The sequence below is a fragment of the Phaseolus vulgaris genome, chromosome 3 (genome assembly GCF_000499845.2).
Source record: "Phaseolus vulgaris cultivar G19833 chromosome 3, P. vulgaris v2.0, whole genome shotgun sequence".
Taxonomy (NCBI): domain Eukaryota; kingdom Viridiplantae; phylum Streptophyta; class Magnoliopsida; order Fabales; family Fabaceae; genus Phaseolus; species Phaseolus vulgaris.
The window spans coordinates 2,397,032-2,413,611 of NC_023757.2; the positions used below are offsets into that span (position 1 = coordinate 2,397,032).

Below are 16,580 nucleotides of genomic sequence, written 5' to 3' on the forward strand. Positions count from 1 at the left end.
CATAAGACAAAAAATTATAAGTTTCTTTCTATTAAATATAAAATTAGTACCGTGATGACATATGAGTGTCTGTATATGAAAATTTATAGTTTGGTACTGTTTAATGTTAAAATTTAAGGGATTCTTTTACAATGTCCAGCAACAAATTACTTTATTTTCAACTCATAATTAATTTACAATAGCTAAAGTTGTGCAAAGTGAAACACAATAATAGAAAACAATTATTTAATTTAAACAAATAAACACAAACACAATTCCTTTTAATAATTAAGTTTTACTTGTAATATGGATTCAAACAAAAAATATAAATAAAAAGTCTAAAGAGAAAGAAAGACCTTTAAAGCAATTAAGATTGTGGAAAGAAAGTAGAAAATATTTATAGCAAAACAAATAATTTTACTTATTGTCATTTACTTTGAGAAGTGTTTTAGATTAGAAATGTATATTTCTTCTATTGTGTCTACTATGTTCTATACTAACATGTACAATTGGATAATGATGACAAAGACTATTGTTTAGGCCTAAGGGTAAACTTACTAAGTTGTGAATGTCCAATTAGTTAGGCTAATACCATGTAATAAATCTAAAACAATTTTTTTATTAAAACTAAAGAAAAAAATTTACTCATATTAATTAGCCAAATTACTTGATTAAATATTTATTTAATATAATGGGTGTTACAAATAGTCATAAGAAAATGAAAAAGCAGGGGAGAAATAGCCATCCCATATTTTGAAGTTATATTAATCTTATCTGTGCAAGTGTAAAAAACATTTGACTAAGGCTTTTGGCTACATTAATCTTTCATTAGCATATACCTAATCCTAGGAAGGGTCACAAAAATAAAATGGGAAAGTGGGTAAGAGCATGTCAACATACAAAATCAGTAAAAATTGTGTATATTTGTTGAGAACTTAACCAGTGTTCCTCATCCCAGCAGCAATGCCATTTATGGTGATAAGCAAGGCATCTCTGGCTTTAAGGTTGTCATCATCACTTCTTAGCCTCTTGAGAATCTCTACCTGCAACATGTTCATGGGATTGAGGAAGGGAAGCCTGCTCTCAATCAGTTTCCTTAAGCTCCTATTATTCTGCTGAGGTTTCTCATGCCCACTAACAGATAACACAAACTTCCCAGTTTGGATGAGCTCTTCCCTTAGCTGACTTCCAAGTTTTTGTCTTTTCTCAGAGACAAGAACTTCATCATAGTGCTTGGCAATAGGAATGTCTGCTTTTCCAAGAACCATCTCAATCAAGTCTATGGTGCTTTGGAAGAAAGGCCACTCTTTGTACATTGCCCTTAGCTCTTCAGTTTGTCCTTTCTCACTAGCACCTTTCAAACCTGCTCCAACTCCAAGCCAAGCTGGAAGAACAAACCTGGTTTGAGTCCATGCAAACACCCAGGGAATGGCACGGAGGTGGCCAATTCCAGTGGTGCTCTTCCGCCTTGTGGGGCGGCTACCGATGTTGAGGAAGCCAAGCTCTGATTGAGGTGTGGCTTCATGGAAGTAGGACAGAAATTCTGGATTTTCATACACTACACTTCGGTAACACTTGCAACTGATATTTGAAATGTCTTCCATCATATTGCGCCACTTTTCTTCACGCGGTGGGAGAGGAGGACGAAGGGTAGCAAGTAAGACAGCTGTTGTGTATATCTCAAGTTGTCTAACAGCTGTTTGTGGCAACCCAAACTTGGCCTGCACCATCTCTCCTTGCTCAGTTGTACGAAGGGTTCCCTACAATGCATCAGTATCATTGGTTTCAGAACAATGCTTGTACCTCTGCTTTCAAACCAGAGACTGTTAAACAAATGAGTTTCAAACCAGACAATTTCATGGTGTAGGACACTCAAAAATTAACATAGTGAACAACAGACCAAGAATAATGCATATGTTCCCATGTTAACCTTCACCCTTCAAGCAATTCAATAGTTCACATGACAATGAGAAGTATACATCAAGTTAACTATAAACTTCTTGTATAAGTATTTATTGGAGAACGAAATAATAAGATAAAGTAACTGAGCTTCTCCTATTAAAAGTTAAAATCAACTTCTGAATTAATTTTTAAAAGAGCTATTTCATCCCAACTTCTCGAAAAGTTGAGGTGCATATGTTGATTTAACTTTACAGGAGAAACTTGATTCACTGTTTTTTTACTTTCTTCATAGAAGAATTCAATCAAACATGACCTAACACCTCAATCCTAATGAGCATAATGCTTATAACAACAATAACTTGTGTTTAGGTAACTAATTTCATAATTTTTAAGAAATTTAAACATAGAATTTCAATGGCTTTAATCTTAAATTATTTAATTTTCTCAAATATTTTGTTCGAAATCAATTTAAATTTTGTATAAATGATTTCACTTACCACCTAATACAAAAATTTGTTTTAATATGAAATATATTTTTTTCTCAATCAATAGCAGGTGAGATTACTTTAGATGCTGGTCACAATTATTTTTGCTAGCATTAATTAAGTGTTACCTTCTCAAAGTCTTTGGACAGATGTTTTATGTTTCTTTTCTAACTTTTCAGTTGATATTAGAAAAAAAAATTGACCAACTTTAGAAAAAAAGAATAACACTAATGACATCAATAGAAAAACAATTTCACCATACACAAAAAAAAATAAGTATGACAGACTTCATCTATACAAATTTTACTGACATTCTGACTAACATTGACCAAATAAATAATTTTAAATGACATAAACAGATAAATAATCTTAACAATGTCAACAAAAATATAACCTATATCAACATCGATTAAAATATCTGACTTTCATTGGTCAAAAAAAGGTATCATTGATGCTGATTAAAAAAAACTTTAGTTGGCATCCCTGGACATGAAAACCTTGGATAAGATTGGGAGAGAAGAGAACAATCCTCACTTGAGCTTTGATGGAGATTTGCTGAAAAACAACTCGACTAACATCTAGAGTTTGATATCAATAAAAAAACACCACTAATGTTTAACACAGACTACATCAACAAAAAAATAAACTTTGGTGATAAAAACTAAAAAATAATCATGACCAACTATAATCATGAAACACATTATAAATTGGCATTATCCGGTTCTAAGTTTATAAAAGGAAGATAGGACTAAAATTCAAAGTATTAAGGTTATGTTATAAAACCCACCATGACAGAGCCGGGTGGTTGAGACTGAATGGCCATATATGTTGGGCCACCACCGCGGCCAATACTCCCTCCACGGCCATGGAAGAGAGTAACCTTAATACCATACTCCTTGCATGCAGCCACAACATCTTCTTGAGCTTTGTAGAGTTCCCAAGCAGCAGTGAAACGCCCAGCATCTTTACCAGAATCAGAATACCCAACCATGACCTGCATATAGAAATTTGTAATACCAATACATGAATTCACGTCACAGCTAGTACACACAACACAAATGAAATGAAGATGTGGTTAGAAAGTACCTCTTGATGCCCATTATGGTTTTTAAGGATGTGTTGCCGGTACCAATCTATTGACAAAAGCTTTCTGATAACTGAACCAGCTCCTCTCAGGTCCTTTACAGTTTCAAATAGAGGAACCACCCGCAGCCTATGTTGGACACATTTTGTTAATAAAGTTCAAAAGCCCTTTGCAATTTACAAGCACATTTTTTCACATCAAGACCTTTGCAATTAGATAAAAGGGTTTTGAATTGTGGTTGAAGTTGTAAATTTGCCGCTTAACAAAAGTGGTTGTGGTCTGTTTTTTGAAAACTATGACAAACATTTCATTTCCATACTTACGTTCCACCTGGACAAGCTCTTCCTAACTCTCCACTAACAGCAAGCCGTGCATCCTTCTGCAAAAGCTCTACTGCTAGAACATCACTGGCCTGATCACCAGATGCAAACAAAAACGGAAACGAAAAGATGTTAGACATCTGAATATCAACATCAGATGAAAAGAATATAGAAAGAAACAAAAAAATTCATGCAAAAACAAACACTAAGAAAGAAGGGGCTAAAGAAAAGTAAAAGATAGTGTTTGTAAGGAGTTTGGTTTGGCATTGAAATTCGTAATGCAAAGTGTTTCAATAACTCGATTATGCATATTTTGCAGTTATAATTTGTAAGTACAATGGTAGTTAATCATACATTTGAGGCCATAGAGATCACATAGGCACCAAATGAATCGCTTCCTAACTCAGCAGCAGTTCGGAACGTGTCCAAGACTTCTCTAACATCTGGAACAACCTACAAAGAATAGATCAAGAGTCCAATTAAAAACAGAAACTCAGGAGCATAGAATGAAGAAAAAATCAGTGTATAACATTCTAACCGTCCTACTGGATACATAACCTGCAAAGCTAGCATTTGGTATAACAATCTAACAATCTCACCTCTATACTAGGGGGAATCAGTGGTCTCTTCCCTTTCAGCTCTCTAGTTAAGAAGTTAAGTTTTTTTTCTTCGTCCCACTCACTGTATGTACCCAAGTCCAAATACCTTGTAACTGCATCAAGCGTTTCAGCATGTCTGCCAGATTCCTGTCACACTGCTAATTTCAGGCCACAACTGATTATCCAAACAATAACAACAAAAAACTTTGACACATTACCTGCCGTAAGTCAAGCTTCATTAACACCATGCCAAAAGTAGTAACTCTTCGAATCAGATCAGCAAGTCGACCATCAGCTAGCACCCCAGATCCACATGATTGCTGGAGAAATGTAGAGCTAAATGATAATTATGCACAACATTAGAGGGTAAAGGGTATGAAAAAGAAAAAGTACCAAAGATTCATAGCAAAGGAGCAAAGGTTCCAAGAGCTGATCTGTTGTTTCATAATAATTCGTAGGATTATGTTCACATGGACCATCCTCGAGAAGAAGCTCCAACCGTCTACGAGTTCTCAGAAGCTAAACACATGGAACAGATCATGCACAGTATTACTACCTTATACTAGATTTCCAAGTAACAGGACAATGTATAAAACCAGCACATTCAATAAAAATGTATATGAACTAGTCGTAATGGCCCACCAAATACAATTCCTCCATGGACATCATTCAATCAAAACTAGAAAAGTATATTTTTCACATGCATATACTGATGTATATGATGTTTTCTATATAAGAATCTTCGTTATGAAAGCCATGGAATAATGCAAATAAGGCTTGATCTGAAGATAAGTGCACTTAACCGTCTTTTACCACAAGTAATACGATTTTCAAAATATCCACCGTAGCTCCTAATAATGCATATAAGTTTATAATCCATGGGTATTCAATGTTTCCTTCTACATAAAGGCATTTTGCAATTGAATTTCAAATCTGTAATGTCAAATTCAAGTTCAAAAGTTCATCACTCTTTACCTAGAAATAATACCGAAAATATCTATATGTTGAAATCAATGATTTATTTGCCACAACATTTTCTGCAATAATATCATTCATTAATGGTTCTGCCCACTTGATTTCATAATCATCTTTCTTTTTCCTAATGGGAAAATCAAGCCAACAACATGAACAGAAGATGAAGACAAAAAAATAATGGTCTTGGATTCTCTATCTTAGAAAATTATTTGCCAAACAACTTCACTTCTAAAACCAAAATGAACCTTCGACCAATCCAAACAAACAAAAAAAGGGTATGCAATATCACTTTTTTTTCATTTTCAAGTTAAAGGCCACTGGAGTTTAATTTAAATCCTTTATAGAAATTGCACAGGAACCAATATAGTATATGACAGGTTATGATGCTTAAGTCCTAGGAAACAAACAACATAATCTTGTACAAAATACAACAGCAGAAGCAGAATATATGGGTCCAAGAGGCCAATTTTGAACCACTGGTGAAGTAATACCTTATCTTTGACATTTCCAAGGACCACTCTATACGGAGCAATTCCAGGAAGCTGAGGTAGCTTTGGCTCCAAAAGCCTATGGAAACTGGTCCTTCCTGTCTGGGATTCTGCAAACAATTTCCTCTGAGCAAGAAGTTGTTGACTAGAGTTGAAAGAGGGAGAGCGTGTCATTGAAACTAATGAAGAAGCACTGGAATTTGGTGAAATTGGTACTGATGAACGGACATTGGGACTGCCACCACTGCTCTCAGTTGAACTTGAAATCTCGCCACCCTATCAGATAATTTGTTTACCCATGTATTATCCAGGATTAAATGGAAAATTCAGAAATTTACTCTATTGATCTACCTTGGGATTGAATTGCTTGTAATCAGCTCCTGGCATGAGTCTGGGATGCTCAGATCCACCCTTTTCTACATGAAATAAAACGTACACAATAGAACTTCGTTATAAGAGATATTAAATTAATAAAATATACTTGATTGGGAAGAATTTATATATATCATCTTCTTAATAAAATTGCACTTTATTCCTCATGCATGGCATCATGATAAGTTATTTTTAAGATTAGACGAATTCCAATTCATCTATTCATGTAATCAGCAAGGAGCATCATTCCTTAATTAGTTATTATTAGAGTTAGGAGCCACAAATGACATACAAGTATTTTTGTATGTTTCTAGAAAAAAGGACATTGCACTAAAACAGACAAGATGTTATGAAATTGACGTTGCCATTAAAAAACACGACATCCAAACGAAAATAAAACAAACATCAATTTTGTGCAAAATTATGTGTACCAGCACAAGACGGTAAATGAGCTCCAGATGGAAGTTTAGTTGGAAGTGGTGAACCTTGTTTGCTAGAATACTTCATTTGACTTACACTCCTAGATTCATTCCAAAGCTCACGGTGATTCTCCTCATCATTAGCTTCTGAAGAAAAAGAAGTAATCATCTTGATCAAACAGTGACAGCATACTCTAGAGAAAACAATTCATAAGGAAACATCTTCAGTATCTCTTGCAAAGACATTGAAAGTACATAAATAAAACAATAAATGGATAACCATTCCACTTACACCGCATCATCAAATATCATATTATACCTTTATATTATACAAAAGTTTAAAATATTTTCAACAAACAATTGTCTTGCTGGAAGAAAACTTGCCATATGAAAAAGTAGATTTTGTTTCCTCATTATATGAATCGTTCAGAAAAGAACATTCTAGGAAACAAATTAAAATGGCCTCAAAGCTTTTACCACACGTGTGCATCTAGCCTATTTCATATCATTCAATTGGAAGAGACTTGACTTTGAGATTGGATAGGAGCCAATGTCATCATGTTGATGCCTTTGGAAACCAGAGAAAAGTAGAAGGGAAAAAACACACGCATATACTTGTATATTTTGGCGAGTTTGAGTTATTAATATAGCCAAATGAGTTCCACCGGAATAACTTTAAAGCCATTTCAATGACTAGAGGAAAATGCCTTGATGCATCAAAGAAGTAATGCATAAAGAAAATACCAGAAAGGTGATTAAATGCGTTACCAAAACCTCAAGAATAAATACAAAGAGCATAATATCATCATTTGTTTTAATAAAAATGACATAATTGATGATAGTTAGGCTTTAAAAAGGAAAGTAAATTAACATGATAATTTAACCTCCCAAAAAAACTATCTTTAAGTGTTTCAATGCTGTGCACATGAATAAGTGTTACTTCTTGACAAACAGTATCCAAAAGGTCACATTATATCAAAGAAAGATAACTGATATGCCCGTTAGCATTCGGAAGATATCACCAAACACAAAACTAAACAGAAAAAAACCTTCCAGAATTTCCTGTGCCAATTTTGACAACTTATCGCTGCACCGTTTCATGGATAGCTCAAATTTCAGGCTATCCACTTCCCGAACGTAGAGGTCAATTGCCATCCATCTCGACAGAAGTGAAACATCTTTTGAGACCTGAAGAACAAAAGGAAAGTCAATTACACAATTAAGTTTGAATTACATCATCAAATCAAAATCACATATATATTCTACAAGAAAATCCCCACTCCTAGGTAAGAAAGAAAAAATTTGGTAATTTATTGGTTATCACATGCCACAAACTTCAGTAATTGAAACAGAAAAGCGCATCCTTCAACCCCAAACTTGAAGAAAAGATGGATCAATTACTATCAGAAATTAAATTTTCTACAAGAGAAAATTTTGTTTATATCTACAAGTAATATCAACAAATGTAATGTTAGCTACATAAATTATACAACATAATTGATAGAGTTCTTGTAAAGAGTAAATTAAGGTTGAATTGGATTTAAAGTGTAATTTTTAATATGATATTTATATAAGTAAATTGTCATTGAAATTTGTCTACAGTTTTCCGAATTCAATCATCATTAAACTTGATTGAATAATATAATGACATTAGAGATTTAACTATGCTTCCACTACTAGAAAACTAAGGTAGCATGAATGGATATTTGAAAGTGCTACCTTAGCTGTCACATTTGGGTTTCCATCTCTATCACCTCCCATCCAAGATCCAAACTTTATCGGAGTACAAGTCAATGGAAGTGGTTTTCCTGTGTGCTGCAAGGAAGGGTAAATTGCATTGAAAATCTTAAAAGGGAAAGAATGTACGAGTTAACAGACATACATTAAAGATGACATACCTTCCTTAAAGCGCTGCTAACTCGACGTAAATAATGAGGAACAGCTTTCCAGAGTGATTGCTCCACAATATTCAATCCTGGGAGAATTGAAAAAATAAACCAAGAGGCTCTTGTTCTTCAACTTCTATTTTTAACAGTGTATCAAATCATTCAACAGCTGAAAGATAAATATCAAGGACTGTGTATCCTAAAAGATTAAGCCATTGTGCGTTCATCTAAGAGCATTTTTGGGACAATAAACACAAAACTCTTGAACACTTGGTCAAAAAGGCCAGAGAGCATTCTTAAGGAACAACTAAAACAACTTTTGCTCAGAGTTAAAATGTTGTTAAACATATAATACTCAAGCAGTTTACCGGCCCTGGCTTCATCGACTGGTGTGGGTTTTTCACGCCTAAGTTCATCTGTCTGCCATATTGAAGTTATCTCTCTCACCTACCAAAGCCAATATGATTTATGAGAATAGAATAAAGTTTGCTAGAAAAGAAATTTCACTAACTGTTACACTTTTATAGATTAATACCACCCTAAAACCCTATGGAATTTTACTTTTGGTGTACAAACACTAGTGCTTATACCAGATCTTCAATCAACATATCTCGATCTTCATGGCCAAGATCAGGTCGATCATTATAATCCAAAAGATGCTGCATGAAGGTTAAAAAGTAGTTAGAGAAAAAACAGTAACAAAACATATTGAGAGATTATATCATAAAGTTCAAGCCTCAAGTCTCGGCAATTGAATTTATTCAGAAAAGTGAACTCACAGCAATTTTAATGTGTTTGTATTGCAAGGTACGGCGATTAATTTGGGTGGGGTGAGCTGTAAGAACAATTTCGACCTCCTGTGTCAACATAAATAAATTTGGATTTTGAATAGCAATAGCAACTATTAGTAATGGATTCTGTTAAAATCCATGGTGATAAGCACATAATGTTTCACTAAATATCAAAAACGAAATTTTTTGCAAACTTGCAGAAACAATGAAAGATCATTTACTTATTTTCATCTATATATCTCACAGACTACGCAGATTAACAATAAATTAGAATGAAAATAACAGACCTGCTTGCAAACCGAGTTATAAAGTTCATCTGGAGTAACTCCATCTTGCAACAGCTGGTTAAATATGTCATCACAAGATTTTGCAATAAGAGCCCGGTTTCCTCCTTTACGAACCCTGCACAAGCATAACTTGCTCAAAACTATCACACTGGGGAAATCATGCACTACAGAAATATTTCATCAATGTTGAGCTTATTTTGAGATATTGCTGATTTTTTGCACAGAGCTCACACAAACAAATATCAACTAATGGAATGAAAAGGGAACATAAGTAGTTAATACCTATGGTGAGTTTCAGCAATACCCATCAAAGTAAGATGATGACTAAAGGCACGAGCTAGTGTGAGAGCTTCTTCTAGTGTCATCTTGGATAACTCTGAAGCCAATTGCTTCTCTAGCAGCTCAGCCATGTCTTCAATCCCCGCATGTCTCATATTACAAGCGCTCTAAAGACAAAAAAAATATGTTAAGGAATTTTCAATTCCTAGGATTGCCAGCAAATGCAAAAACAGTTACACTGATAATCAATTACAAAAACATTTGCATTCTTCTATTGAGACAATCAAAATTAAATATGCTTTTGTTTCTATTGTATACAATTGAATTTGCTTTTGATTTCTATATTTTAGGCTTTGAATGTATTTGACTGAACTTTTCTATAAAGTGTTTTTTCATAAATTAAAATTAATTTAGTTTGAAGTTAAAAATCAAAGCTTGAAAATTAATTTAGGTTAAGTATATTAAAAGAGCTAAAATAAAATAACGAGAACCAAAACCAAAAACAAATAAAGGGATGAAAAAAATTATTATAAATGGGAATTTCACATGCATGCACGATGAAACACTAAATGCCTTACCCATGCCATTCTTCAACCTCACAATTGAACAAAAAATAAATAAATCACAACAACTTGAAAGAAAATCATTAACAACCCGGTGAGTCTCTCTAAACAACCAAAAGACTCTCAATAAAACAGTGATGAAATCACAGCATAGAAACAAACTCCATAGCTGCAAAAACCATAAAATCAAGGTAGAAAACACTAACAACTTAGTGCTTGCTCTGTCCTCTTTCTCACCAATCAAAACAAGCCAACCTTGATAAAATCATAAGAAGAACAAAATAAATACTGATCTTAACTTAAACACCCACCAAAATCAAATTAATATCATCCTCAACTACTCAGAAACATATTAGAAATATCAAAAGAAAACTATGTTAAGATCTCTTAATGACAACCCCCTAAAAAGTAACTAGTCAAATTTTTCTAGTCTAATTAGTATTTTCTTATCCTCGATAAAACACAAAAATATTCTAATATGGTAACATGCAAAACAGCAAATAATATCTATATACTCCAACAAATTTTTACGACAATAAGTTCACTCATTATTTTGCAATCTCTTATTTTCTTTTCTTCTTTTTCTACAATTACAAAAATAACTTTTAACGTTCATATTACTCTTAAAACTAGATTGTAAAGCCATTGTTTAAATGTTAGATATCATGTTCTTGTAAAAAAAAAACGAAGGATGAGATTTTGATGATGGGTGTACAGAGAAAACACATTTCATACAAAATAATGATGCATATCTTTGTTGGGGTATCACATATTAAGTTAAATGTGAATGTATATGACCCTCAAAGTCCTTTCTTTTGAATAACTTAAATTTTTCACGTTCAAAAGTTTGGCAAACCGTGAATAATAGAGATAAAGAAGCAAGACCCATTTAAGAAAAGAGCAAGATGGATTTATAGAGAATGTGAAATGGAAGAAAAAGGAAAACCTGAGCGAGGACTCGAATTTTTTCAAGCTTGTCGACGAAGATTGGGCCAGCCTCTCTCTGCAAGATGTCGTTGAGAAGGCTTCCGAGCATATTGCAGTCATCGTCGAAGTCTTGGAAGGAGATTTCCTCCGCTATGTCGTCAGTGATGTCCGTCATTGGTGGCAGAGAAGCACCCAAACAGAGAAAAACGAAGAAGAAGAAGAAGAAAGTGTGTGAGAAGAGAGGGATGAGAGAGAAGAAATTGGCGCATAGTAATAAGGAGGCAAAGTGTAACAAACTGGCGTGAAGGAAGGAACGTTGTGAAGGAAGGGACGTTGTAAATTGTGACTCTTCTTCTCCCACTAATTGTAAGAACATTTTACGTGATCATTTCTTTTTTTCGTTTCTTTTCTCAGTCAAAAAAAACACTAACTAACTATTATTTTCTCCAATGTTTTCGGATACATTAAAGTAAATGAGACTCACACATTGTGATATGTATCAAACATAAAAATTTAGTATGATTTACGTAGGATATGTATTAGTGAACCCTTTAATTAAAAAAAATATTTATTAAATTTTTGAAAATTATAATATATTTCTAACACAATTTTAAAAAAATAAACACATTAACTTTCTAAAAATTTAAATTTATTATATAAAATTTTATTAGAATTATTATTTAAATTTATTATATAAAATTTTATTAGAATTATAAAAATAATAACAAATTTTTTTTAATTAGAGAAACATTTATCTGTCCTACTTAATGTATATCAATCTTTATTATCAATTTATATATAATTTATAATTATATAATATAATATCCTACACTTTAGATATTATACGTGTTATATAGTATTTTTTTTATACTATATAGATTAAGATTAATCATAATTTCCAAAAGACCAATAATTAAATAGGTTTATACTTTTTTATTTGAAAGGTGTTTGGATTTTTTTATTTTCAATAAAAATAATTTATCTTTGAAAAAAAAATGCATTTCATTTCAGTATGTGATAGAAAAATGTTAAAGAGTTAAGAGAGAAATTCAAAAAAGTTATCTTTAAGAAAAATATTTGATTAAATTATAATGGTAATCATTCGTTTTTAAGTAAAAAGCTTTTTTTTAGTCAGTTTACATATATAAATCGATGCCTTTTACGAAAATCAATACCCATTGGATAAGTCACTGTAATTAACTTTTTTTTATGTAATTACTAACATTCACCAAATAACATCAATAAATTCATTAATGATTTTAAAAAATAATTTAAAATAATTTTTAAATATTGTTTTGTTATTTATAATCATTATCACCATGATTTGTTCTATCAATGGATTCAAAAATGTACTGTTAAAACAAAAATAATGAAATAAGAATTTTTTTTCTCAAATTATAACCTTTCAAACAAAAATTACACAAACAGATAAGGGAACGTTATTCCCAAGAGTAGCACTTATTAAAAAAATACAGAGAATTTGGTTTTTCGAAAGTCGAATTTCCACTGTTATTATCATGTTTATAATCTCAACTTTCTCTCATCTTCATTAATAAATTATGTAATCTCATGATTAAAAACTATAATACAAAATTATTATTATGTTTCAGTAAGTATATTTATTATAAACAAAGCACAACTATATCATAAAATAACTTTTTTTGAGTATATGTTAGTGATTAATTACTTCCAAACATATAATACCATATTTAAATACAAAAAAAAGGATTTAGTTCATTTCTTGATTTTCAATATAGAATTTTTAGCATATTTCTGTAGAGAACAAAATAAATCCAAAATATCTTAAAAAATTTCGACTGTGATAATTTTTTTATATTATTTTTTAGATGGGTTAGTCTTTTGAAATCCTTACCTAGAAATGTTCATAGAAAAAATTGAAAAGAGAATACATATCTTTTGTTCAATTTCTTAGACAAAATTTATGACAGTTACTTTTTTTAATTTTTTTTTCTTACAATTTTTAAAAATAATAATAATCATAATAATAACAATAATAATAATAATAATAATAATAATAATAATAATATCAGAATATAGTAAGTCGGAATCAAATAGGCAAAAACCTTTTGAATTTTTGTATTAAAATAAAATGCTTGGAGACCAAGCAGGTCAGGTTCCGAGAAAAACCCAGTACGCCACGTGTCGTCTAACTATTGGAATAGTCCAGCAGAACTTGACGTTTCACTATATAGAGGAGCAACAGAGGAACACTGCAACACAGATTTCAATCAGAAGAGACCAAAATGGAAAACAACACCAACATTGGAGACCCGACGCCGGAGCCGCGGGTGGCGGTGGTCGTTTTTCTCTTGAAAGGCAGATCGGTCCTCCTCGGCCGCCGCCGCTCGGCGGTCGGAAACGCCACCTACGCCCTCCCCGGCGGCCACCTCGAATTCGGTCAGTCCCTTTCTCTCTTCTTTTTATTATTCTCTGTTTTTCCACTAAATATTTTAAAATAAAATATGAATGGAAAATGATAGTTTGAAATTTTTTTTAGTTTTATACAATCTTGTAGTAGATTTAAAATATATATATATATAATAAAAATAAATTTGTAATTAAATAATATAAAAAAATATTAAAATAATAAATTGTGAATTACAATATAGTTGTATAAAAAATTAGAATTATCAATATATAATTACCATATTACCTTTACCATGAATTATATTGAAGAGAACAGAGTATGTGAAAATGTTAAAGAATGTGTATTATTATGGTTTTAACTCAGAGTGTTGCTTTTGTTTTCTATAATATTGTTACTTTAAATATAGTTTTTAAAGTAGTTGTTATAAAATTAAAATCTAACCATCTACAATAAAATATAATTAAAACATACTAGGATTGGTCTTTTTGTCATTGTCATAAGTGAAAAATAATGGTTTATAACTAGAAGGAAGCATATAAAAAGTAGTGAGTTTGAATGTTATTCAACAAATGTGGGGCATTTGAAACTTTTCAGGGGAGAGTTTTGAAGAATGTGCAGCAAGAGAAGTGAAAGAGGAAACAGGATTGGAGATAGGGAAGAGTGAGTTTTTAACAGTAACAAACAATGTGATGTTGGAGCAACCAAAAAAGTGTCACTATGTGACCATTTTTATGAGATCAGTGATGGGTGTGGATGTGGAAGAAGAGCAAGTGCCACAGAATCTTGAGCCTAACAAGTGTGATGGTTGGGAGTGGTATGAGTGGGATCATTTGCCACACCCTTTGTTTGGGCCTCTTGAGAGAATGGTCAAAGGAGGTTTTAACCCATTTTCTTAATTGCTAATTATGTTTGTTAATCATTTTGTGTGAGGTTGCTTAGTTAACTATGTGTGTTGGGTTAGGTTTTATGTGTTTGTTGTTTTCATGGTTGGAGTGGATTTTGTAGTTCACTATGACATGCTTAGATTGGAGTAATTTTTGAAAAATATGATGTTTTGATAGATAAGTTTTGTAAGGACTTTCACTTTTATATAAAGAATGAGTATGTGATATCTATTAAAAAGTGTTTTTATTGGTTCCAAGTAAGTTTATTTTTTGTTCTCCTTTTCTAAATTTTCATTTTCTTCCTTTAAAATTGACATGCATGGTTAAAGTTTATGAGTTACGAAGGATATAAGCTCAGCGGAATTTGAGTTAAACTTTGCTACTAAAAATTGGCTTCATGAAGGCTTACACTGAATTCTTCTTGGTGTTGATCTTCCTCTCTTCAATCTTAACAAAGTTAGCTTTAGAGAGAGGTTAGCTTTAAAGAGGAAAGTTTAAATATAGCTTAGTCTATGAAGATATGTGTATGGCATTCTTTTTATCTTTGTTATGTTTTTGCTTCTTTTAAAAATATTGGACTTGAAAATGCTCATGCCTCCTTGTGAAATGTTTTCATGATGAAGATTGAAAATGAAAATGTTGTAGATGGGTTTAGGATGCTTTTACTTTCATTGTATAGTTGTTTGATTCCTTCAAGTAAAAGTAATTCATACAACCATCTTAAAATGAGTTTTGAAAAAAGTTTTAAGAACATTATTATCTATTATATTTTCGTTTATTCAATTACATTGTTTCTAATAGATTCAAAACAAGATAATCAATCATCTATTTCTGAATCGATTAAAGCAAAAAGTTGAAAAATCATGTCTTAGAGAATTGATTATCACACTTTTAACTCATTAAACCTGAGAATCTTTTTAACTAGTTTTCAAAATATATTTGATTAAAATTGAAAGATTCATTCATTTGGACACAAAAAAAACTCTTGAGAAGACTTATACAACTTTGAACTTTTCTTTCCAAGAAAGTAAAAATTCTAACTTTCTTTCTCAAAATTCTATAAAAAAAAAATCACTTTTGTTTTGTTTCACAACACAAAGCAATGACTAAAACAAATAGGAGAAAAATATCTTTTCAAAATAATGAGCCTTAATCTTACAAAAATAATAGAGAGCATTGTTTCTTCACATAGAAACTTTAGACACACTTTTCTTAGTTTTTTTTTAATAAATATTTTTTCTCCACTTATGTTTACTGCTTGTTGTAGATTGATATTTGACCATAAAAAAAATAATAAATCAACCAACAAATGTTGTTGTCCTTGAGTATCATTCAAATCTAAGGATAGATTATTCAAGAGGGAGGGTATGATGGAAATCATCTAGTAACAAATCATTGGCTAAAAGGATATAAGAAGATGAAACTTCAAGAAAGAAGGTTCTACATTTGAAGAGTATAATACTAGGATTTTCTTCTTTTTTCTTAGTATTGTACAAATTATACAAGTGTATTTTTCCTTGTATTTTTGTTTGATTTTGTAGAGGTACATGTGGACCGCCTAAGTAAGGCCTTGATTTGGGCTTGAAAAATTAGTCGAAGAACCTTGTGATATTTGGCCTAGTCATGGAGAGGCATGAATAAGAGAGCTTGGAAGCTTGAAGTCCCACATGTGAAAGATGCCACTTTTAGGCTTAATTGGGGCTCTCCATTCAGTCATGTATTGCGTCGAATATGCTTTGCTCTAGACTTGTTTGAGTTTCATTTTTAGTGCGTCAAATATGCTTTGCTCCTGACTTGTTTGAGTTTCATTTTTAGTCCTATATTCCTTGAGTCATGAAGTGCGAGGGGCTTATGCATCTATAAATAAGATTCACTGCCTTTTGTAGCACTCGCCTTTGAATGAAAATTGAATTATCATTTTTGCATTCTTCTTGTTCTTAAATTCATATAG

At 31.9% G+C, this 16,580-nt stretch overlaps 2 protein-coding genes across 2 annotated transcripts; one reads left to right on the top strand and one right to left on the bottom strand.

The window, feature by feature from the left end:
- Window positions 1-698: 698 nt before the first annotated feature.
- LOC137806219 (phosphoenolpyruvate carboxylase 4) lies at window positions 699-11,687 on the bottom strand. The gene is made up of 20 exons (XM_068606215.1): window positions 11,376-11,687; window positions 9,870-10,033; window positions 9,588-9,702; window positions 9,289-9,366; window positions 9,100-9,168; window positions 8,878-8,956; window positions 8,522-8,598; window positions 8,343-8,438; window positions 7,673-7,811; window positions 6,636-6,770; window positions 6,184-6,248; window positions 5,836-6,108; window positions 4,763-4,888; window positions 4,588-4,689; window positions 4,370-4,516; window positions 4,125-4,223; window positions 3,774-3,862; window positions 3,453-3,579; window positions 3,154-3,360; window positions 699-1,739 (listed from the first exon to the last, which is right to left on the bottom strand). The coding sequence occupies exons 1-20, from the start codon at window positions 11,529-11,531 to the stop codon at window positions 915-917; spliced, it is 3,168 nt and encodes a 1,055-aa protein (XP_068462316.1). The 5' UTR covers window positions 11,532-11,687; the 3' UTR covers window positions 699-914.
- A 1,896-nt stretch (window positions 11,688-13,583) lies between these two features.
- Window positions 13,584-14,867, top strand: LOC137806220 (nudix hydrolase 1). Its single transcript, XM_068606216.1, has 2 exons — window positions 13,584-13,774; window positions 14,340-14,867. Exons 1-2 carry the CDS (start codon window positions 13,621-13,623, stop codon window positions 14,639-14,641), a joined length of 456 nt encoding a protein of 151 aa, XP_068462317.1. The 5' UTR covers window positions 13,584-13,620; the 3' UTR covers window positions 14,642-14,867.
- Window positions 14,868-16,580: the final 1,713 nt, after the last annotated feature.